Source organism: Schistocerca serialis, chromosome 8 (genome assembly GCF_023864345.2).
Source record: "Schistocerca serialis cubense isolate TAMUIC-IGC-003099 chromosome 8, iqSchSeri2.2, whole genome shotgun sequence".
NCBI lineage: Eukaryota > Metazoa > Arthropoda > Insecta > Orthoptera > Acrididae > Schistocerca > Schistocerca serialis.
This window is the reverse complement of record NC_064645.1, coordinates 184,293,296-184,318,661: the sequence shown is the minus strand read 5'-3', so window position 1 is coordinate 184,318,661 and position 25,366 is coordinate 184,293,296. Positions and strand designations below refer to the sequence as shown.

Below are 25,366 nucleotides of genomic sequence, written 5' to 3'. Positions count from 1 at the left end.
TAAATTTGACAAAAACCAAGCTATACTGTACACCATAGTTTATTTTTAAATAGGCCTTTTATGAGAATTCAGAAGAGCATCAAAATTTACTGTTTGAGAAACCCATTGTTTCCAGGGTATTCATTTACTCCCGTCTTGTATTAGCCCATTTCCTCCTCTCTCTGTCCATTTCCTCTTCCCACCCTTCTGTCCATCACCCCCGCCCCAGTGAGAGTTTGGTGGTTTTTAACCTCCACAGTACTTATTTCCAAATAGTAGTAACTGTACCAAGTTTGGCTGAAATCGATCCAGGAGATTAGCAGATGATGTTAAACATATACTTATGTCACATATGTTGCACACATGCATGTCTGATTCACTACTGTTTTACACCATATGACTCCAGAGTGGATGTTAAATCTGTGATACTTAGCTCTGAGGCTTGACCTTAGGTCTGGAAACACATTGACAAAATTATTGGCTAGCTGCAGTGCTCATTCTTGCATCCTGTTTGACACACTGAAGAGCACAAGTAAGAGACAAATTGCACTACATACTTTTAAAAGTAGCCCATATCAGTTAAATACTGGAAATAAATATCAACAGGTCATTTTTGAACATTTTTACATCACCCCTTCTCATCCACACCCCAACTCCTCGAGATAGTGGGGAGTCTTACTCCCACAGTATAACTATACAAAAAATAAGTCATGTACCTACCATATTTGGTTGAAATTGCCCCAGGTGTTTGTGATGTATTCTTCAGTGTCACCCCCTTTTCATACCCACCCAAATGGGGTGCAGGTGATTCTTAACATCACAGCACTTCTTTCCAGATAGTAAATGAGCAGTGAACCTCTAATTCTTAAAGAATGAAACTCTTTTATATAAAACAGCTTTGAACTTTTGATTACTTTACAAATGAGTTAATGTGTTAAATATTTGATGTTAAGCATGTAAGTGAGAAAACGTTTAGAATAGGTTTGAAATTATATGTAAAATTTGTTGCAAGTCGCTCAGTCCTCTCATCTCAAATACTGGATGAATATAGTCTAGGTACTTATATTTGTGTGTGGTGTATTATGCTTTTTGTTCATCCCCACCCCAATCCTTTAAAAAGTAGGTGGTTATTATACCCACAGTGCTTCTATCCAGTAAGGGGTATATGTATCAGGTTTAGTTGAAATTGATTTATTAGTTTTGATGTTGAATATACACACATACATTTATATGAGATACTAGTCTCTTTTGCTGAGAAATAGCTTACATATGTATTCAACACAAACATTGCACACATTGCTCTTCCTGTATCTGTCCATCCCTTCGTTCCCCTCAGCGCTCTATCCCTGTCCATCTCCTCCTCTCCCTCCAACTCTCTTATCTTCTCTTCCTCTCCCTATCTATCCCCTCCTGCCCCCTCTCTCTGTCCATCCCCAGCTCTATCCATCTGAACCTTCCCCCAGCCCTGCAAAAAAGGAAAATAGCTTACAGAAATGTTTAATACGGAACTGAATGTAGTATACCTTCAAGTTTTATTGACAAATCTTCATTTTGGCTACCTTTTCTAAAATGACAAATGTCCCATCTGTAATCATTTTCATGCCAAATCCTGCGAAGCAAGACTTGATCTGTGGTGGCATCTGCTTGTGTTATCTGTTGTCACAGCTCATCAATGTTTCCCGGAAGTGGAGGAACATACACTGTCTTAAATATAACTCCACACATGGAAGTCCACTGGGATTAAGGCAGGTGATTGTGGTGGTCTGGATATTGTTCCATCACATCCAATCCAAGTCGGCACATTCCTATGGGGATATGCAACAAATTCACACAGATACTGTGGTGGTGTGCTATCTTGCTGGAAAATAAATTCTTTGCCCATATTCTGTTGTAATTAAGGCATTTTATAATATTCAAGCACATCCAGGTATGAAATACAAGTTACAGTTCACTTGGCAAAAAATAAAGGATCATAAATCTTGTTACAGCTTACAACACAAAAAATATTTTCCTTAGCCAAGTCCCATATATCTTTGCCCATTCAGTTTACCACAGCTGTTGAAGATGGCTTCATCACTGAACACAATTTTATTAAGAAAATCATCTTCAATCTGCATTTTGTTAAACATTTCTACACAAAACTCAGCTCTTTTTTCTTTGTCATTTTCTGTTAAAAACTTGCAACAGTTCCAGTTTGAAAGACAGACATCTCCTGTAATACCTGCCATATTGTGACATTAAGCACATTCAGTTCAAAGCTGGCACATGTCGCTCATTTATTCGGATTACAAATGTAAGAATGCCACACTACTTCAATTGCTGCATCAGATACTGTTGGCAGACCCTCACTCGGTGCCCTACGTGATACACAGCCAGTTTCAGTAAAACCATTGTACCAATTAACATCAGTTTGTCTTTGAATTAGGGCTTGTGATGTTATAAAACTCCATGTGACTGATCGAAAAACTCATTCATGCATGCCACATGGTGGGACATCGGGAACTAACAGTGAAAGGCAGGAATAAAACTTGAAGATATACTGTATTAACAATTTCTGTAAGTTATTTATTTATTTTTAACAATTAAAGGCTACTTTTGTGTAATTAATTTATAAACACCCTGTATTATATACACTCAAACCATAACACACCTCTCTCAAAATAAATATGTAGGAAAGTTCTAGTAAAATGTAAATAATTTAGGAGTACTGGCGACTGCACATCGAATAGCCGAATTTTGAGTCATTGATGCATGGGTACTGGAGCCATTGGAGTGCAGCACACAATGAAGGCGATGTGGAGTTTGAGGATAGTGACATGGAGGGGGAGGGGACAGGGGTTAACAGAGATGATGCGGGTCTATTGATGATAAGATCTGGACTAAGGACCAAGGCACCCTATTCTCATTCCTCCACAACCTCAACATCCTCTCTCCCATCCACTTCATCTGGTTCTCCTCAACTCAATGTCCCATCTTCCTGGATATTGACTTTCACATCTCTGATGGCTCCACTACGCCTCTGTCTGTATTAAACCACCAACAGTAAATACATTTTGACAGCTGGAATCACTTCCACACCAAAAAATCACTCCCATACAGCCTGGCCACACATGGACACACACCTGTAGTGATGCAAAATCCCTTGCCCAGTATGTTAAAGGCCTGTCGATGACCTTTACTGACAAGCATTACCAACCAAGTGTACTCCATAAACAGATTTCCCATGCCAAATCCTCACACACCCCCAGTCCTCCCACCACCCCAGAGAATCAATTACAAAGGACTGCCCCCCCTCCCCCCCAATCACCCATTATCACCCTGGACTGGAACAGCTGAAACATGTCCTTCACTGGGTGTTTGATTATCTAACATCATGCACAGAAATGAGGGACATCCTAAGCAAGATCCACTACAGGTCATCTAAAGTGGAATTCCATCGCCCACCCAACATACATAATATCCTGGTCCATCCCTATCCTATTCCCACTCCCAACCCATTGCCACAGGGATCGTATCCTCTTGGAAGACTGATGTACAAGACTCGTCCAATCCACCCACCCAGCACTTTCTGCTGCAGTCCTGTCATAGGCGTATCCTGTCCAGTCCCATCAGATGTGGGGCTTCCTGTGAAACAGGCAAGTCATACACCAACTTTTCTGCAATCACTGCACAGCTATTTACATTGATATGACAACCAACAAGCTGTCCACCAGAATGAATGGCCACTGCCAAACTGTGGCCAAGAACAAAGCAACACAATATGCTTGATTTCAATGGCTGAACCCTTGCCATTGGGATTGTCCCTTCCATCACCAACTAGTCTTTCTGAACTGTGCAGATGTGAGTAACTTACAACACAACCTTTGCTCTCATAATCCTGCTGGCCTCAATCTCCCACTGGCCCCACACCCATTGTGCGCAATACAGATCTGGCCCTGGTATCCTTGCATCACATGCCTAGCCTGTGCACCAGCCACCCCCTCCCTCCCCCATTACTAGCCAGCAAACCAGCTCCCTCCTTCCAAGCTGCTTGCTTGAACCCCTCTTTCTGCCTCCCACAGATTGACTGAAAGCATGCAGACTGTTGAATTAAGAAACTCAAGGAGTATAAACAAAGAAACAACATCTTCAGAACGGAAAATAATCACTACATGTAGGTGTATCAGAGGGACAGAAATTTGGCCTTCTGTTGTTCTTGTTATATGTAAATGATCTGCAACCATATATATCAAAGAAGCACAAATAGTTCTCTCTGCCGACAGTGCAAGTATTATAATCATACTTTATGGACGAACTTTTGCCACTTGCATGTAAATAATTTTTTTTTTAAATAAATGATTGTTTCTTATCAAATGGGCTGTCACTGAACTTAGTTAAAACACAATAAATGCAATTATCTGCTCTACAAAGTCTTGCCACAAAATTACAAATGATACCTCAGTTTAAATAAATAAATGAATCACAATATCCTAAATTCTTGGGTGTTTATATTCAAAAAGACCCCAACTGGAAGTAACACCCACAGATCTTTTGAAACATGTAAGTTCTGCAGTATTTGCATTACATATACTGTAATATCAGATTTTGCAGATGAAAATGTCAAAAAGTAGACTTAGTATTCCTATCTTCATTCACTGATGACTTATGGCTTCATATTGTGGGGTAACTCGTCATCAAGGAAGAAAGTGATGCACAGAAGTGTGCAGTAAGGATGATATGCGAGATCCACTGTAAAACCTCTTGTAAACAACTCTTTAAACAGTTGGGCATAATAACAGCAGCATGAGAGTAAATTTACTCCTATATGAAATTTATAGTCAACAATAACAAACCACAGTTCAGAAATGACAGTAACATTCACAAATATAATAAAATACGAAGAAATGGCTTACACTTTTCTTTACTCAGTCTTAGAATGGCGCAGATAATAGTGAGCTAATTAAGTTAGATTCAAAGAAAAACTGAAAACATACATGCTTGACAATTCCTTCTGCACAGAAAAATTTCTGATGGGTTAAGTAAAACCATACAATTGCAAGTATGACTAACTTTGAGGGTTCTATACACTTGCATGTTGTTCGAACCTACTGTAACAAATCTAACAGTTTGCCACAGAATTGCTTCCATGTCTTTGTTTAATCTGACCTGATGCAGATTGCAAACACTCTAACGGTATTCAAAAATAGGTCACACTAGCATTCCATATGTGGTCTCTCCTTTACCACACTTTCCTAAAATTCTCCTAATAAACCAAAGTCAACCATTCACCTTCCCTGTCACGATATTTACATACTCGTTCCAGTTCATATCGCTTTGTAATATGATGGCAAGGTATTTAAATGACATGATTGTGTCAAGCAGGACACTACTAACGCTGTGTCCAAACATTTTTCTACATTTAGAGCTAGATTCTGTTCATCACACCAACTAGAAATTTTGTCTGTCATCTTGTATCCACATACAATTGCTCAAGCTGGACACCTTCCTGTACACCACAGCATCATCAGTGAACTGCAGATTGCTGCCCACCCTGTCTGCCACACCTTTAATACACCGGGTGGTTATAATTAAACTTCCCCATTTAACACATTATAGCATGGAAACTAATTACCGTACAATTACCAAACTTGGTAGCATTAATGTCAAGGACATTGGGAAGAGAAATAATGCAGAATCAATTCAGTTGAAACACTTCTAATGTGTAGCTATGGTACATCATACCATTGCATACTGGTACCATTACTGCTATAAAAGGGGCTCAATATGGTGCCCATCAGTGTCCAGAAGAGTCTGAAAGCACAGGATTGCATTCTGCACAGCAGAACGAAGCCTGTCCATAGGTATGCTGACTACCTCTCTTGATATGCTGCACTTCAGATCAGCATGTGTTAATGTTCCCTGGTAAACCCTGTCCTTCAGGTAGCTGCACAACCAGAAATCACAGGGAGTGGGATCATATGATTGTGCTGGCTAAGCATTTGGAAATGCTCTGCTGATAGTTTGTTTCCAAATGTGCTTTGGAGAAGCAGGTGAACTTCACGAGTGATACACAGTGAGCCCCATCTTGCATGAAAACTGTTGAGTTCAGTGCATCCCTCTCCTGTAGGGCAGGTATGACATACTGGCGAAGCATGTTGCAGTAACGCTGGCCAGTTGAACTGCATGTCTTTGGTCCTTGAGCACCAACCTGTTCACGAAAGAATGGGCCAGTGATGAATGTAGCTGTGAAGCCACACCATACGGTAACACGATTGCCATACAGAGGAACTTCATGCATAGTGACTGGACTGAAGATTACCACACTTGGCAGTTCTGTGTGTTCAACTCACCCATCAGAGAAAAATGAGCCTAATCTGCTCTTAGAATGGTCCAGGGCCAGTACTCATCAACTTCAGTCCTTGCGAGAAAGTGGAGAGCGAAGTCAACAGGTCGCTGTGTGTCCTGTTGTGCAAGCTGCTATACAATATGGATCTTGTATGGATACCATTTGAGAATAGTTTGAAGCATCTTCCATACAGTGGACCACGGGGTCTGGAACTGTTGTGACACAGCACATGCACTGCCTGACGATTGGGAATTGCACGCAGCATTGTGTGCAATTTCGTCAACCAGAGGTGGCCTCTTCCCGGAATGATGCCTAGTTCTTCAGTTGATTTGAACTACTTCATACTTCACCATGCTCCACACAGGAGGTGGGAAAAGAGGACCCTACTGTAATCCTTTCAGCCGGCGATATTCTCGAAGTACAGCTGCAGCATTACCATTGCTTTCATTATACAGCTTCACCAATAATGCCCTGCTCCTTTTTTCCAAGCTCATGTTGACACAACAACAAATGCACTGCAACTGGGATCAGGTGTGTGAGACTATGAATCACGATGACTGATCACGGCACCTGGTGTCCATTGTTGGAGCTGGATGGCGGTGCTGAAATGCATGGAAATCGTGCACCCCATACTCTTGACATTAATGCTACCAAGTTTGGTATTTATACAGTAATTAGTTTCCATCAGATAGGGAAAGTTTAATTATAACCACCTGGTATATAGAAAATAATAGCTGTCTTGTTGCACGTCCCTGGGGCACTCCAATGATACCCTAGTCTCTGATGAACTCGCCATTGAGGACAACATTCTGGGTTCTATTATTTGAGAACTGTTTGAGCCCCTCAAATTTCTGGGAGCGGCATTCCTTATGCTCATACCTTGGTTAAGTCTGTAGCAGAGTACCATGCCAAATGCTTCTTGGAAATCTAGAAGTATGGAATGTGCCTGTTGCTGCCCCCCCCCCCCCCCCCCCCCCCCCGCCCCCGCCATCCTCAGCCACAGTTCGCATTACACCATGTGAGAAAAGAGCAAACTGTTTTACATGAGCGATGTTTTATACATCTGCGCTGATACGAGGACATACACATTACGGTCTCTAGGAAATTTATTACATTCAAATGCAGAATATGTTTTAGAATTCTGCAGCAAGTGATGTAAAGGACACTGGTCTGTAATTTTGCAGTTCCATTCTTTTACCCTTCTTATATACAGGAGTCACCTGCACTCTTTTTCCAGTTGCGCAGGACTTCGCACTGGCAAGAGATTTGTGATAAATGCAAGCTAAGTAAAGGGCCAAAGCTGTAGAGTATTACCTATAAAACCGAACTGGGATTCCATCTGGACCAGGCAACTTGTTTGTTTTCAACATTTTCAGTTGTTTCTTTGCACCAGGGATGCCAATTACTGTGTCGTCCATATGGGACTGTGTGATGGTCAAATGGTGGTATGCTTGTATGATTCACCTGTGTGAATGATTTCTTGAACGTGTTAATTTAAAATTTTGGCTTTTGTTTTAATTTCCTAATAGTATATAGAGGGACTATACAAGGGCGATGTACTTGAGGGCAATGTTATAGAAAGGGAAGAGAATGTAGATGAAGATGAAATGGCAGATACGATACTGCGTGAAGAGTTTGACAGAGCACTGAAAGACCTAAGCCGAAACAAGGCCCCAGGAGTAGACAACATTCCATTAGAACTACTGACGGCCTTGGGAGAGCCAGTCCTAACAAAACTCTACCATCTGGTGAGCAAAATGTATGAGACAGCCGAAATACCCACAGACTTCAAGAAGAATATAATAATTCCAATCCCAAAGAAAGCAGGCGTTGACAGATGTGAAAATTACCCAACTATCAGTTTAATAAGTCATGGCTGCAAAATACTAACGCGAATTCTTTACAGACGAATGGAAAAACTGGTAGAAGCTGACCTCGGGGTAGATCAGTTTGGATTCCGTAGAAATATGGGAACACGTGAGGCAATACTGACCCTACGACTTATCATAGAGGCTAGACTAAGAAAAGGCAAACCTATGTTTCTAGCATTTGTAGACTTGGAGAAAGCTTTTGATAATGTTGACTGGAATACTCTCTTTCAAATTCTGAAGGTGGCAGGGGTAAAATACAGGGAGCGAATGGCTATTTACAATTTGCACAGAAACCAGATGGCAGTTATAAGAGTCGAGGGACATGAAAGGGAAGCAGTGGTTGGGAAGGGAGTGAGACAGGGTTGTAGCCTCTCCCCGATGTTATTCAATCTGTATATTGAGCAAGCAGTAAAGGAAACAAAAGAAAAATTCGGAGTGGGTATTAAAATCCATGGAGAAGAAATAAAAACTTTGAGGTTCGCCGATGACATTGTAATTCTTTCAGAGACAGCAAAGGACTTGGAAGAGCAGTTGAACGGAATGGACAGTGTCTTGAAAGGAGGATGTAAGATGAACATCAACAAAAGCAAAACGAGGATCATGGAATGTAGTCGAATTAAGTCGGGTGTTGCTGAGCGAATAAGATTAGCAAATGCGACACTTAAAGTAGTAAAGGAGTTTTGCTATTTGGGGAGCAAAATAACTGATGATGGTCGAAGTAGAGAGGATATAAAATGTAGACTGGCAATGGCAAGGAAAGCGTTTCTGAAGAAGAGAAATTTGCTAACAGATTTAAGTGTCAGGAAGTCGTTTCTGAAAGTATTTGTATGGAGTGTAGCCATGTATGGAAGTGAAACATGGACAATAAACAGTTTGGACAAGAAGAGAATAGAAGCTTTGGAAATGTGGTGCTACAGAAGAATGCTGAAGATTAGATGGGTAGATCACATAACTAATGAGGAGGTATTGAATAGGGTAGGGGAGAAGAGGTGTTTGTGGTACAACTTGACTAGAAGAAGGGATCTGTTGGTAGGACACGTTTTGAGGCATCAAGGGATCACCAATTTAGTATTGGAGGGCAGCGTGCCGGGTAAAAATCATAGAAGGAGACCAAGAGATGAATACACTAAGCAGATTCAGAAGGATGTAGGCTGCAGTACATACTGGGAGATGAAGAAGCTTGCACAGGATAGAGTAGCATGGAGAGCTGCATCAAACCAGTCTCAGGACTGAAGACCACAACAACAACAACAACAACAAATAGCAACACCAGACTGGTCAATGAGTAACTAGATGGGAACCTTAGATCCGCTAAACGATTTACATAGGTCCGGAATTTTCATGGCTTCACGGCCAGATCTTTCGCTAAGGTATGACGGTGGTATGGCAGGCTTCGCGTGTAGATCTTTCCACATACACACAAATCTCTACCAACTTTTCCCTGTCATTTGGGTGTTTTCTTTTGAACCACGAGTGAAAAAGCCTTTGCTTTCTCAGCATTTTCCAAATTACCTTGCTAAACCATGGTGGGTCTCTTCTGTCCTTAATCTAATTAGCAGGCATGTACTTGTCCAGAGAACAGATTTCCAATCGGTTTAAATTGTGCCCGTGATTCCTCTGTGCCCCTCATACTGTAACTAAATGATTGCAATTCATTGCCTAAGTGAGATGCTAACAATTAATTATCTGCTGTTTCTAGTAGAAATACTCTCCTAGCCTTCGTGACTGATTTATTAACTTTCATAACCATAGTTCAATGATATGATCACTAATCTCCGTCTCTGTACTGAAGCTGTTGATAAAATCCAGCCTGTTTGTAGCTACAAGGTGTAAGATATTTCCATTGTGTGTGGGGTGCCAAACTAGCCACTCAAGACAGATTTTGGAAAACATGTCAAAACGTACTTCGCAAGACTGCCTGCCTGCTCCCCCTGCAATGAATCCCTGGACATCCCAGTCTATACTCATTAGGTTAAAATCGCCTCCAACTAGTACTGAATGACCTGGGAATTTACACAGTACTGACTGTAGATTTTCTTTGAATGGCCCTTAGAACTGTCACAGCAGAGTCGAATGGCCAGTAAAAAGTTCAACGATTAACTTGGTTTCACCTACGCCTGTTATGAATGCCGGGGTAACTTCACTGTCACACTCAGCTTTAACCTCCATTGGTGACAATATTTTTGTTAACTGCATTGGACACTCCCCCTCCTATGACATCTAATTGGTCTTTCTGATAAACATTCCAGGACTCACTAAATATCTCAGAGCTTTCTACTTTGGGTTTTAACCAGCTCTTAGTCCCAAGAATAATTCAAACATGAGAACTTTCCTGGAGGGCAGTAAACTTGGGAACTTCATTACAAATACTTCAACAACTTACTGATCAAATTTTGATAGTTGAAATGTCTTTACTCTGAACATGATCTGATTTCCCTGTCTGCGTATAAAATGGTGAGTGTTCATCAGAGTACCTCAAACTACTGCCTAGCCTGAAAAACCACGTGTGTAATCCACAAGTACCCAGCAACCAGAGCAGCTGCTTCCTCTGTGTAGTGCACCCCTGACCTGAGAAGGGCAGTCTTATAATTCCCCATCTGATAACGCAAGTCTAGAAGGTTGCGTTATGACCGTCAGAGTTGACAAAGCCTTTGTTTGAGACCCTCCACTCGGCTCCATACTGAAGGACCCCAATCAGCTCTGCGAACAATGCTGTAAATTGCAAGCTCTGCTTGCATCCCACACGTGACGTCAGCAGCTGTCACCACCTACATCTACGAACTGACAGTAGCCTCAGAACCCATGTGACATGAGTCATTGGTGCCAATGTGAGCCAGAACTTACAGATGACTGCATCCCACATAGCCAAAGGCAAGGCCGCTTCCACATATTGGATGAGACCCCTGGTAGACAAATCGAGTGCACATTAGCTTTCCTTTTAGCCATGGACACTCTCTTCTGAAGGGGCTCCAATGTGCCTACCATTGGAACTCCCGATAACTGGTGAGCCCCTGCCCACCTGTGCCTGCTCAGATCCTGCTTAAGTAATGGCCACCTGTTCACTTATAGGGCAAACAGGTAAAGCCAGACACCCATCCTCCACATTGGCCCTCCACCTCAAGTGACACAAATGTGTTAGCACCCAGCACCTACTACCCACCATTCACCCTGCTGTGGGGGCAGATCCACTGCACTAGGTACAGCAGAAGGTGCCTCAGCAGCAAAGTCCAAAGCTACCAAAGTTTTCAGTCCTATTTATGTGTCAGCCAATGACTCAATGCCTTTACTGTTCTGTGAGTTGTAACCTTAACTTCTAAATTAAATACAGAGAGTATCTGATATAGACAAAAAGAAACAATGAACAGGATGTATTCTACTTTCGTTTGCAACCTAAGCTTTGTCTCAGGAATGATCCCTGGTTGTGAAGACTTCCATAATACTATATAGTTAATACTTTACTCTTTGCAAGGTACACATTAAGATGAGACCCTTTTTACCATACAAAATAGTGGCTGAAACATTTCTGGCAGACTTTCATCTTTCATGAGATGGGGCCAAGAGTTTCCAGCCACTGCTTGTGATTGGTGCTTTGTTTTTGACATGTACAGTAAACCTACAATGCACTTACCAGTAACAAATCGAGGCCTGAAATTAGTTTGATTCTTTTCAGATAGATTCAGCAATCTCTGAAAAACCTTGACTTTGCGAAGTTTCTTTTATTATATCCTCTGTGCCAATTATTTCTTGTCTGTTACAGAAATTATTTCTGTGTTGATGAGTCATCCTGCAGCGAGGATCCTGAGTGTAACTTCTCTGCTCAATCCATTAATACTCTCATACCTTCCAACCTTCACCTCTCATTTTTCTGATGTAATAACTTCATTTGTGAAGGTGCTGCCACCTCCCCCCCCCCTCCCCCCACAGGTTGCAAGTATTTGAAAAAGTCATATTTCCAATATGACACTTTTCAAATACTTGTGAGCTGTGGGGCACGACCTTCAGAAAATATTAAAGTTTTGTGTATGGCTGGAGCAGCTCCATAGAACAACTGTATGAGAGTATTTCTGAAAATATATTGAGATTTACCTAGCCAAGCCAAACGTGCCACCATAATATTTCAGTGGACAAAACTGTTATTGGTAAAATGAATCAGAAGTGTGAAATTTAATAAGGAGTGCCTGTCCCTTAACATAAGATGTTCATTTGCACTGATCAAGATAAGATACTTGTTGTGAATAAGGGATCATTTACCAACAGCTCTTGGCATTTGAAGCGCCCCCCCCCCCCCTCTCTCTCTCTCTCTCTCTCTCTCTGGCCCAGCCCCCCTCCAGAGGAAATTTTGTTTCTGAAAGCTTGGTGTGTGTATGTGGATGGAGGGGGGGGGGGGGGGGGGCAGAGCTACATTTTTATTTTGGAGTGTTGTGTCATTATTCTATTTCTAAAATTATTCACTGCTTTACTTGCAGAGCATCTGAAGGAAAAACAGTGGAAGTGCCATACCGAGGAGATGTGGAGTCAACGGTCTTAGACATACTGGGTGGTTTGCGTTCTGCTTGTACCTACACAGGTGCTGCTAAACTAAAGGAATTGCCTCGTCGAGCAACTTTTATTCGTTGCACACAGCAAGTAAATCAAGTGTATGATGGTGTAACTAAGGGTGACTAATGTTCCTGAAAATTAGGTCTAAATTTTCATTCCATTGACAAACAATTTGTGCCTTTGCTTCTTTGTATGACACTGCTTGTGAAGCACCCTTCACTAAAACAATGAGGGAGACAGAGACCACCTCTCATTTGTCTCCCATAATCACTTAAACTAAGCACAATTTGCTTAGCAATTATTTATCTTAGAAGAATAAAATTCTACAAATACTTACGTCTGCAGGATTTCTCTATGAAAAATATAGATATTGATTAACTTTAATTAATCAATTATGATGTCTCATCTAAACGTATTAAAATTTTATTCTTGTTAAAGATAGTCTGATGTAGAAACCAAAAAATACTTGAAAATTTTCAGTCGGTTAATACAATTTTGGTTGAATTATCATTGGTCTTCACTGCTTATCTTCCTCAATTAGACTCAACTCTGTTAATAATAATAATAATAATAATAGAGCTGTAAATTCTTAATTAGCAAAGTACATAAAGTACAGCTTCAAATGCCTCTTCAATCTGCATGGGGGGGGGGGCTCCATATCCAGGTGCAGGAACTATTCCATTTATTTTCTGTCACCCTTTTGCTGTGTTAATGTTAGGGCTGCAGTTCAGCAGGCAGATGGGGGTTGAGGGGGTGTGTCGAGTGGAGTGGGTAAATGTAAGTGTAAATCTGAAGTATACCCAATGGTGAAATGACAACTATTTTTGTGATGCACCTTTCATGTAGTAGACTACTTACAAATGAAGTATATTCAAAGATCTGACTAGTGTTTCAGTTTTTTATTTATTTGTGGAGGAAGTCCTTGCGGTATAACAACTCAAGACAATAAAGGACAGTTTACAACATTTCAACTCAGCTCAGAACCATCACTTGTATGAGAGCTTACAGACACTAATCTATTTGCCATTTGTGACAGTGTTTATCTGTAGGCAGATTTGCTTAAGCCTTATTATTGTAATATTCCTTCTGCACTATTTATTCTCCAAATACCTTTGGGCAAAAAAAAGGAAAAAAGAAATTAATGTAAGATATTGCTCTTTTTCATTGTTATTGAACCTGAGTACACGTACCATTCTTCGAGGATTTTAGTGTACATTAAACTTCCAAATATGTCTTATTTCTTGTCAAGAGTCTCAAAATTTGTGTCTTACATAGCAACTCTGTAAGTACCTTTTATAAATGATCTACTGTTTCCAACATGCAGATTGTAGGTTCTGCACATTGTGATTGATGCTTCATTACCAGTATAAATAAGCATAATATATGGCAGACATTATCAATGTTTTTAAATTACGCTCCTTATGCATAATAATACTTAAAAATCTAGTCAATACTACTAAATCCCACCTGTCTTTCTCTTCGCATTTGCCCATACTTGATCAAATATTACAAGTTCACCACCTGACTTATTGCAAATACAAATGCTCTTCTCTCAAACTGTTAGTGTTCTCCCTTCATTCAGTAGCACATTGTTTGAATGATGATACAGTTTGCCAGCTTTTGCATTTGAATTTTACGGGTTAATAGTTGAATGCTGTAAGATGACCCAGAAAAAATACAAACATAGGTGTTTCATTTGTCAAATTAGAATGCTGAGCTTGTCCAAATGAAAGATTAATCTTTTGTACATAAGCGCTTCACTAATTATTTGGTAAAAGTTTCATATTGGACACCCCCCTTCCCCCCAAAGCGCATTTCAGTAGGACACAAATATTAATATTAGGCTTTATTACAGGACAATTTGTTACCACAACCAGATTTTACTGATTTCACATTCACTGGCTTTGCCAACTCACAACCAAATTATCAACTTCCAACCTAACCTACACCGCATGCTAAATTACACATCAGTCTGTCTGTGTGTTTTTTTTCCGGGGGTGGGGGGTGAGTTCCAATAATAAATTTTGGCCGATTATTTGCTTCTTGGCTTGTTTTATATCTAACCGTGCTGACAGTTCCCTTACAAGTATACAGACACAATGCACAACATTAGTGGATAGGACCCAATATAAAATGTACAACTTTCACAATACTGCTCAAGTTGGTGTGCCTCAATGGTACAGAAGATAGGTGCAGGTATTTTCTGTATCAACTTCATCAAACACCCATACAAGGGCAACAAGAAGTGTTTAAAAATTTTCCATGCATATAAAAAGAATTAAAAACAAAATAGAATGTTCTTGTATTTCCAAAGAAATAAAGCAACCCTGCAGCAGCATATTAAACAATTTTGAATAGGTATATTTCAGATAGCAAGACCATACTTTATATCACTGGCTGCCAATAGCACGCTGTCAATAACATTGTATCAACTTATAGCTGAAAAGACAGTTATATTTAATTACCTGTGAGTTGATTATCTGTTTCAAAAATGTTGTCATGTTTTTGATTATCAGTAATGTGACTTGTAGTAAAACTAATAAAAACACCCTGCACATTTGCTGTTGTCAAATATGTAATGTATCTTCAAAATTATAAGTTATGTTTTGACACTTCTTAAAATTTGTATAGTTTTGTGATTTTATTTATACTTAATGTAAAAAAAAATGTGATCCTGTCAAAGCTTGTAATTGATATAATAGGGATTCTAAAGTTAAAATTATTTTGAAGAGAGCACACTTTAGTTCATGATGTATGTTTACTGCGCATCTGGACATTAAAACATACTATGCTCAAATATATTAAACGAAATAATACTTAGTTTCCATGTTACCAAAATGCAAGATATAGTATTAAGATCAAAAAGGCTGTGATTTAAACGCACTATTATACAAGAGGAATCACATATAAACAACTGTATTTTGCAATTAACTTTTATTGTTTATAAATATTTATATGCCTAAAATTTATTGTTGCTTAATAGAAAATTTTATTTTGAATAAACCTGTTGACTTTAACTGTGTACTCATTTTCAAAAATCCTTTATGCACCAACCTATCGTCTCCTCTCTCTTAAGTACATTAGAAATACACTTCTAGATTCCACTACGATTTATCAGTAATGGCAGATTAGCTTTCAAAACAGAAGTACACGTCGTGCTAGCGAAAATTAATCTGAGATCCGGTAGCAAGAATTCGAAGCGTTACTCGGACCGAAATTCGGAGACTCAATAAATTGCAACAACTCAGCTGATTGCCATTTTTGGAACTACTGCCACCTGTTGGCGAAATGGGTGCCGTCACACGAAACAGTCCTTGGCCATCGGTTCGCGCTCAATTTTACCCATGATTCACCATTCAAAATATGTCTACCACATGCATTGTCTGTGGAACGATATTGCGTATTTCGGAACGAATTTTAGGAAATGCGAAAAATTAAAACTACGTCTGTCGTACCTGTAATTTTAAATTATTTTTAGAACTAATTTTAAATAAACTTACAATAATTTGAAAACATGTCCGTGTAAGTTATGACATTTCAAGTTGAGCAAAATTTGTCTGAGCTCACGTGCAGAGATTACGACGCAACAAAAACAAATTTAAAGGGAAAGCATCAAAATTTAAAGTGCTTGAAGAATGTAGTGCGAGTGCTTGGCGTTATAACAATTAAGACTAAATGACGACGTTGCCTCTAAAAACTACAGTTCTGACAATTTTTGTTGTTGTGCGAACTTTTTATTTTGACATTTCAATGGCATTGAATAAAATCAGAGAGAGGAGTGTTATTTTCGCGAATATCCCCCGATTTTCGTTGTGACAGTTTGATAAAAGATATAGGAAGAGACAGTAACCTTGATTACATTTCAAGGTTAGAGTTGTATTTGGTATTTTAAATATCTAGCAGCTGTGTTGCTGTATTTTGTTCTAGATATCAAATGATGACCTACATTTGCAGATGCTGCCTACCAAGTTCCTTATGACATGTTTGATGACTCCAACTTATGTGAGTGATAAGGCTGTTGAGTATAAGAAGGTTTCTAAAATAAAAGTACTTATTAAGTGTTTAAGACTTACGTGTTAAAGAACTTGGTCATTAATTTTAACTGGATATTTGCAGTTGACATGAATTGTTCTTTGGCCTTGACTTCGTTTTTAATTTGCTGGCCAATTCACCTCAGTTTATTAACTTTGCCTTTTTAAACATTGCAACTAATCAAAAGAACCCCTTCCTAAGTAGGTAAAAATTTAATTAAACCATTTTAAGCGGAAAATAATAGGAGCCTTTGTTCCAGTATCATCCACAATTTATAACAGAATTGCTTAATTATTCCACAAAAAGATGTTGTTTTTACTGCAGTGAATGAAATAATAATGCACCACAGTAACTTGGTGTTGATTTAAGCATATTTCTTATATCAGTGCTGAAAACTGGTTGTTGTAGTATATAAAATTTTTTATAATTTTCCTCTTGAAAGCTTTATTCCAGAGAAAATAAACGTTCCATTACCAGATGATAAGAATTATTGCTAAACCTTTATAATTTCAGGGTGTGAAGATTGTGAGCATAGTAATACTGGTGAATGTAATCAACACGGACCACTTATTATTATTCCTGACTCATCCATTATTAGCAGAGCAAGACAGTCATTGCCATCAGCATTAGAGCTTAGGAGGAATCGTGATACAAAGCACGGTAAACAAAAAATTCATATGTTCTAATTTTCAAACTGTCCATATTCATAATTTTTTCTTTCTTTATTATTTTTTATTATTTAAATGCATTTTGTGAAGCCCATCTTAACTGATGTCACAATATCATTATTTTGGCAGAAAGAGTGAGTTTACAGATGAGATCTCTTTATCAGATGCTGCCTTAGCACATTTCTGCTTAGACATTTAGCTACTCCTGAAATATTGATTTACAGTGTGCCCACAAAAATCCTCATTTTTGTCGTAATCTGTGACAATTTGAAGAACACCATTGTAGTCTTTGTTCAATGACAAAGTAATGTGTGGTTTACTATATCACCTTTCATGCTAAATATTGCTTGTGGTGGAAAATTATGTTTCATTGATCTGTAACCTGTCAGATAAGATTACTTAATAAATGCCATCACATGTGGAAGATTATATGATTACACCTGTACAACTGAATGCCAAACTGGATTTTACCTTTTCTTTCATTGCATCTCCACCCCTATCAATAAAAATGCTATCATTTCTGAAAAACTTCAAAAATGCAGATGTTGTACTGCACTTCAGGTAGATTCTTCAGTTGTATTAATTGCACACAGTACACATACAATTCCACACATTTCAGTAGGATGAAAGGTATGAGCATGTGTGAAAACAAACTTCCTGGCATAAGATTTGTGTCTCCTGTATTGAAAATAACTACTGAACTTGCAATATAATCATTTTATCTAATTTGGCAGCCTTAAGGTTAGACAGTTAAATGTTTAAAGGAATTCACACTTTGTGGTTGATGAATTGTGTGCGCTAAACATAGTAGATGGTTTTACTTGAAATAGGGCACGAACTGATTTTGGGCGCTGATGACCCCGCTGTTTAGCGCCCGTAAACGTCAAACACACACACACACACACACACACACACACACACACACACACACACACGAACTGATTCACATACCTTGTTGCAATTAAGTGTCTTAATATTTCAAAGCTTCCTGTTTTCTTCATTGCTACAAAAACTCTTACATTACCTTAAAAGGCCTCCCTTTTGTCACTGCCTTTGTTACTCTGTCATTCTATTCAATCATTCCCATACTTTCTCTTTCATCTACTTAACAATACAATCAATAGCACCACGGTAACAACCAAACCTTCATTGCTAGTTTCTCAGTTTGTTTACTACTGGTTTACCAAAAAAACATTGTTTAATGTTCACAATTTCAAACCCAAATTTGAATTTATTCATCATTTTGTATTTCATGTACTCTGTTCGTAAATAGATTATGCTTCTGGCTTTCATAATTAAAGCCAAATAATAATTATGAAACATTCCATCATTACTTGGAGGAACATGGATATGTTACAAAAACTTAAGCACCCTTAAGTTTTTTGCAGTTTGATAATGGTATAATGAACCACTTTATCATCTTGCAAATGTGTCCATATACAATTATGAAGTGACACTTAACTTCTGTAAAATTTATTTGGGTAATGTGACAGTACTTCCAAATCTAATTCAGATTATGTTAATTTGTAGCTACATCATGTCCAGTTTTAGTTTATCAGTTAGATGTGTCAATTATATATGTTGGCTTCATAGGTAGGGTCTTTTCATTTGTGGAATGAAAGTGCTGTATTATTGCTGTAGCATTTTCAGATTTAAGTATTGATTGTATTACATTTATTGGTCCATCTGTAGCGTGCAGTACAAGTTGTACAAGTGATTGTGATTTTTATTGGTCCTGTAAATAATGTTTTGTACAGATATGTACTTAGGGCACATCAGTCTACTTCTACATATTCGTCTATACCCTGCAAACTACTGGGAAGTGCATGGCAGGGAGTACATCCCATTATACCAGTTATTAGCGTTTCTTCCCATCCCATTCACACGTGGGACACAGGAAGAATAATTTCTTTAAATGCCTTTTTGTAGAATGGGTTGCATGAGTGGTTTGTAAGCAATTTGCTTTGTAGAGTGACTGCATTTCACCAATAAACCAAAGTTTACCACTACTTTACCTATGACTTGAGCCTACGTGACCATTCCATTTCATATTCCTACAAAGTGTTACACCCTAGTATTTGTATGAGGTGGCCAATTCCAGCTATGATTCATTGATATTATAGTCTTAGGATACCATGCTTTTTCGTTTTTTGGGGTGCACAGTTTTCTATTTCTGAATATTTGAAGCAAGTTGCCAATCTTTGCACCACTTTGAAATGTTATCGATGTTTTATAGAATATTTATGCAGCTCCTTTCAGGCAGTACTTCATTATAGATAGCTGCATCATCTGCAAAATGTCCGAGGTTACTATTAATATTATCTGCAGGCTCATTAATATACAACATAAACAGCAAGGGTCCCAACACATTTCCCTTCTACCCTGTCATATGATGACTCTCCATCCAAAATAATGGTCCTCCCTACCCAAAAAATACTCGATCCACTCAAAAACTTTGCTTGATACACCATATGATAGTACGTCTGACAAGAAGTGTAGATGTGGTACTGATTCAAATGCTTTTCAGAAATCAATAAATACTCCATATACCTGACTATCTTGATCCATAGCCTTCATTATGTCATGTGAGAAAAATGCCGGTTACACTTTGCTTGCTCAATGTTCTAGGAATCCATGCTACACTACATGACCAAAAGTATCCGGACACCCCAGAAACGTAAGTTTTTCATATTGGCTTCATTATGCTGCCACCTACTGCCAGGTACTCCATATCATGATCTCAGTAGTCATTAGACTTTGTGAGGGAGAGCAGAATAGGGCACTTTGCAGAACTTAAAGATTTTTAGTGTAGTCAGGTGATTGGGTGTTATTTGCGTCATACGTCTGTACGTGAGATTTCCACATTCCTAAACATTCCTAGGTCCACTGTTCCTGATGTGATAGTGAAATGTGGTACTGATGTGGAAATGTGAAGGGACACATACAGCACAAAAGTGTACAGCGCGACCTCGTCTGTTGATTGACAGAGACCGCTGACTGTTGAAGAGGACCGTTATGTGTAATAGGCAGACATCTATCCAGACCATCACACAGGAATTCCAAACTGCATCAGGATCCACTGCAAATACTATGAGAGTTAGGTGGGAGGTGAGAAAACTTGGATTTCATGGCCAAGCAGCTGTTCATAAGCCACACATCACATTGGTAAATGCCAAATGACGCCTTGCTTGGTGTAAGGAACGTAAACATTGAATGATTGAACAGTGGAAAAATGTTGTGTGGAGTGACGAATCATGGCACACAATGTGGTGATCCGATGGCAGTGTTTGGGTATGGTGAATGCCTGGTGAACATCATCTGCCAGCTTATGTAGTGCCAACAGTAAAATTCGGAGGTCATGGTGTTATGGTGTGGTAATGTTTTTCATGGAGGGGGCTTGCACCCCTCGTTGTTTTGCATGGTATTATCACAGCACAGGCCTACATTGATGTTTTGAGCACATTCTTGCTCCCCACAGTTGGAGAGCAATTCGGGGATGGTGATTGCACCTTTCAAGACGATCGAGCACCTGTTCATAATGTACGGCCTGTAGCGGAGTGCTTACACAACTATAACATCCCTGTAATGGACTGGCCTGCACAGGGTCCTGACCTGAATCCTACAGAACACCTTTTGGATGTTTTGGAATGCCAACTTCATGCCAGGCCTCATCAACCAACATCAATACCTCTCCTCACTGCAGCGCTCCCTAAAGAATGGGCTGCCATTCGGCAAGAAACCTTCCAGCATTAGATTGAACGTTTGCCTGTGAGAGTGGAAACTGTCATCAAGGCTAAGGGTGAGCCAACACCATAGTGAATTCCATCATTACTGATGGAGGGCACCATGAACTTGTGCATCATTTTCAGCCAGATGTCCAGATCCTTTTGATAACATAGTGTAGTTAGCACAGGAGAGATCATTCTGTTCAAGATAGTGCATTGTGAAACTTCGTGGCTCATTGTGGATACGCATTATGTTTGAGCTCAGAATATGTTGTGAGATTCTATAACAATTCAGAGTCAAGCATAGTGGGCAGTAGTTTGGTTGGTTGCTTCTACTAACCTTGTAAAAGCATGTGACCTGTGCATTCTTCCACGTACTGGGTACAGTTTCGTGTTCGATGATCTACATTGGATTATAGTTAGAAGAGGAGCCAATTCAGCTGCAAATTCAGTATAAAATCTGTTAGGGACTCCATCGGGCCCAGGAGCTTTGTTCATTTTGTCACAATTTCAGCTGTTACTGACAGCAACTGACATTAACACACATTTCACTTGTATTTTAATTGGTACAAGAATTAAATTGGCAATTTTTCTAGATTTTCCTTTGTAAAGGAACATTTGAAAATGGAGTTCAGCTTTTGCCAAATTTCAGTTCCTGTCTCATTCGCTAAGAGCATTTACATATGACCAGAATTTCTTTGTGTTTTGTGAAAGACAATATTCTGCTACATTAGCCATTGAAGACTTCACGCAATACTCTCTTGATAGGTAAACTCGTTTCATCCAGCATCTTTGTCTATAGTGATATGCTTTTACACCTATTGTGCACCATGCTTATGATCTAGACAATGTGTACATAAAACAGCTTACACACTACATACATTACAACTTATAACACTGACTTATACAGTCTAGCGGTTCTAGGCGCTCAGTCCGGAACCGCGCGACTGCTACGGTCGCAGGTTCGAATCCTGCCTCGGGTATGGATGTGTGTGATGTCCTTAGGCTAGTTAGGTTTAAGTAGTTCTAAGTTCTAGGGGACTGATGACCACAGATGTTAAGTCCCATAGTGCTCAGAGCCATTTGAACCATTTGAACTGACTTATATAATACTTTACAATACACTACACAACACAGTTCATAATAATTTACAATACAGAGGTTGAAAAAATACAGTTTTGTGACATTGTCTTCGATTGTAAATAAGTGATACAGCTAGGTCTAATGATAGTTCATTTTCTTGTAATGTGGTATGTGAGATTTGTTATTCACAGGGTAAACAAGCAAATTAGGCTCATTCTCTGGTTACACACTCTGCCACACTATGGGGTTCTTCCTATACCATAAAAATTTTTAGGGTTGCAGGGAAAGATCAGTTTTGAGTTTTGAGGCATTGGAATTCAGTTGGTAATGCTTGTTTTAATATGTTACTGGAATATTGAGCTCATTTTTTCAAAGGTCTGTAGTCAGTGTGAAAGACTCCACAGTTGTTTGAAGTTCCGTTTCTTACGGGATGAACAGTGGGATTTCGTAATGGCAACCACAATGGTCTTGAATACAGTGAGGGAAATGATGAGATTTTAATATCCTTAAAACGATTACTAAAAGATTCTTTCAGCTTCTCTTCCAAAGTCATTTTTTCTGTAATTTTTTCCTATAATGGTTGGTTGGTTGTTTTGGGGGGAGGAGACCAGACAGCGAGGTCATCGGTCTCATCGGATTAGGGAAGGATGGGGAAGGAAGTCGGCCATGCCCTTTGAAAGGAACCATCCCGGCATTTGCCTGGAGCGATTTAGGGAAATCACGGAAAACCTAAATCAGGATGGCCGGACGCGGGATTGAACCGTCGTCCTTCCAAATGCAAGTCCAGTGTGCTAACCACTGCGCCACCTCGCTCGGTCCTATAATGTAAATACTCTTTTCATTTCTCTGACGAAGTTCCCTCTGTTGTGTGATTCCATGTTGCATATATGGCTTAAGATGTTCATGACAGTGCACCCTAAGCCAGCCTTTTCATTACAGACATTACTGTTTTAACTTACTGTAAACAGTGTTTATCTGCTATTGTCAGTTTAACTCGCGGTCTGTTGTTGTACCTGAAAACATAATTGGAGGTAATACTTCCAGGCCTTTTTCATCCATGAATACATCCATGTTTTCTTACATGCATGTATTCCTGTTTCTAATTGCTGAAAATCATGTAGATAGTTTTTCTCCAGATTAATATTTATGTATGTAGTTATTTATTCGAATAATCCTTTTGGAGGGTATGGTCAATGAACCTTGGTTTTGTTCTCTGAGTTTAATTTTCATTGCTCCCACACTTCCTGCATCCTTTCAGAGTGTCGCTCTTTTTTTCCTGGGTCCACTTTCTGCCTTTTGCAGACCTCTTTCTTTCCTGAAATCCTACTTTTTGTGTTGCTTTTCTAAAAAGTATTCTGTTATCTATTGTGTCCATTCTATTTCCTCTATTTTTCATCACTTTTTCAATTTCAGTGAGCCATTTGGGTTTGGATTTGTAGCTGTATTCTCGTGGTTAGTGTGTTGTTATCTGTTCAGTATGTGTGTCCATAGGACTATAGTTTTCTTTTCCTCATTTCATCAGTTATCTTTTCCATTTTCAAATAGATATTTCTGTTTGAGCTTAATTTGTATTCTACAGTACTGTTACTTCTAGATCCCAGTATTTGCCTTAGAATTGTTCTTTTCAACTTTTTCCAGTTTTTCGAGATTCCCAAATCTTGTTAGTTTTGGTATTTCTGCTGCATATAGTGTTCCAGGCCTTATCACTTTCTTACGTTTGTGTTCAAGGACAAAGTTTTTTTTTATTTTTTATTTTTTTTTATACATATTTTTTGTCATTTGGAATGTTTTATCCATTTTATGTATTAATTTTCTCTGGCTATCTTTTGTTTTGTGTTGCTTGTTTTCCATTCTCTTGGGATTTAAAATAGTTGGTTTTAGATAGTGTGTTTTATGAATTTTAAGATTGCTGTTTCTCATGAAATGTGTTTTTTGAATGATACATTAAGTCCTATTTTGTCTGCTTGTTTCTGTAGTTATGCAGTATGTTCTTTGGCACTATCCAGTGAGTCAGTAATTAAAGCCATGTCATCTGCAAAAGCTGGACAATCTGTGGTGATTTTATTTTGGTTTCTTCCTCGGTGAACACCCTTAGTATTGACACATTTTCTCCACTCTCTAATGTGCATTTAAAAAGTAGATGTGATAAACCATCTCCCTGTCTTATTCCTGATTTTATTTCAAAAGTGTTTGACAGTTCCCCCATAAATTTTACTTTTGATGTTGTGTTTGTTAAAGTTTCTTTAATTATCTCTGTTGTTTTATTGTTGAGTCCAAATTCCTGTGTAATGCTGACTAGTGCATTTCTATCAGTTGAGTCATATGGTTTTTTAAAATCTATGAAAGTGTCTCTTATTTCAAGTTTCTGGTTTTCCTCATTTTCTATTAAGTTTGTTAGATTTAGTATTTGCTCTGTGCAAGACCTCCCCTACCTAAATCCTGCATGATATTCTACTAGCTATGGGTCGAGTATTCCTTCAGCTCTCTTTAAAAGTGCTATGGTCAGGATCTGATATGTTACTGGCAAGAGGGAGATCCCTCTGTAATTGTAGGATCAGTTGGCTTTCTTTTCTTATGTAGTGGATGGATTAATATTAATGTCCATTCTGATGGTAAGCTGTTAAGCTGTTTGTTGTGCAAATTTCATTAATGGTTTGTATTATACATAGAATAATGTTATCACTAGTTTGTTTCCGAAATTCAGGAACTATAATGTCTTCTGATGTTTTGTTATTTTTAAGTTATTTCATGATTTCTCTGATTTCCTCTGATGTTGGTGGCTTTGTGTCTGGTTGTGTTTGGATTACATTATCAAAATTAAATTCTTCTCTTAGTAGATCACAGTTGTGTGGTTCTTTGAAGTTGTCAGTAAGTATTCTGCATTTCTCAGTGCTGTTATATGCAATGCTATTTTTTTTATTTATAAATTGTAAACTTTGTGGTGTGTGTGTCTTTTTTGAATGTTTTCTAAAACTTCCTTGTGGTGTTCTGGTTTAAGTGTGACTCAGTTGACACTAATTGATCTTTTATACATTGCACTCTGACCTTTTTGAGACCTTTTGATGCAAGTTTCCTTGCTTCTATAATTTTTTTGTGTTCTTATCGTTTTTATTTGCATTCCAGATGTTCCAAGCTTGTTGTCTT

General features: G+C 38.7%; 2 protein-coding genes across 3 annotated transcripts in view; both read left to right on the top strand.

The window, feature by feature from the left end:
* The window catches only part of LOC126416098 (GMP reductase 1-like), a 91,138-nt gene extending 75,442 nt beyond the window's left edge, over positions 1-15,696 (top strand). The window contains exon 5 of one of the 2 annotated variants that reach the window (XM_050083597.1): positions 12,642-15,696. In XM_050083597.1, coding sequence (XP_049939554.1) covers positions 12,642-12,840 — 199 coding nt within the window. In that variant the 3' untranslated portion in view covers positions 12,841-15,696. The remainder of the gene's footprint in view (positions 1-12,641) is intronic. The other variant, XM_050083596.1, reaches the window with a different exon arrangement.
* Positions 15,697-16,299: 603 nt separating this feature from the next.
* The window catches only part of LOC126416097 (zinc finger protein PLAG1-like), a 104,584-nt gene continuing 95,517 nt past the window's right edge, over positions 16,300-25,366 (top strand). The window contains exons 1-3 of the mRNA XM_050083595.1: positions 16,300-16,581; positions 16,669-16,716; positions 17,260-17,406. Coding sequence (XP_049939552.1) covers positions 16,695-16,716; positions 17,260-17,406 — 169 coding nt within the window. The 5' untranslated portion in view covers positions 16,300-16,581; positions 16,669-16,694. The remainder of the gene's footprint in view (positions 16,582-16,668; positions 16,717-17,259; positions 17,407-25,366) is intronic.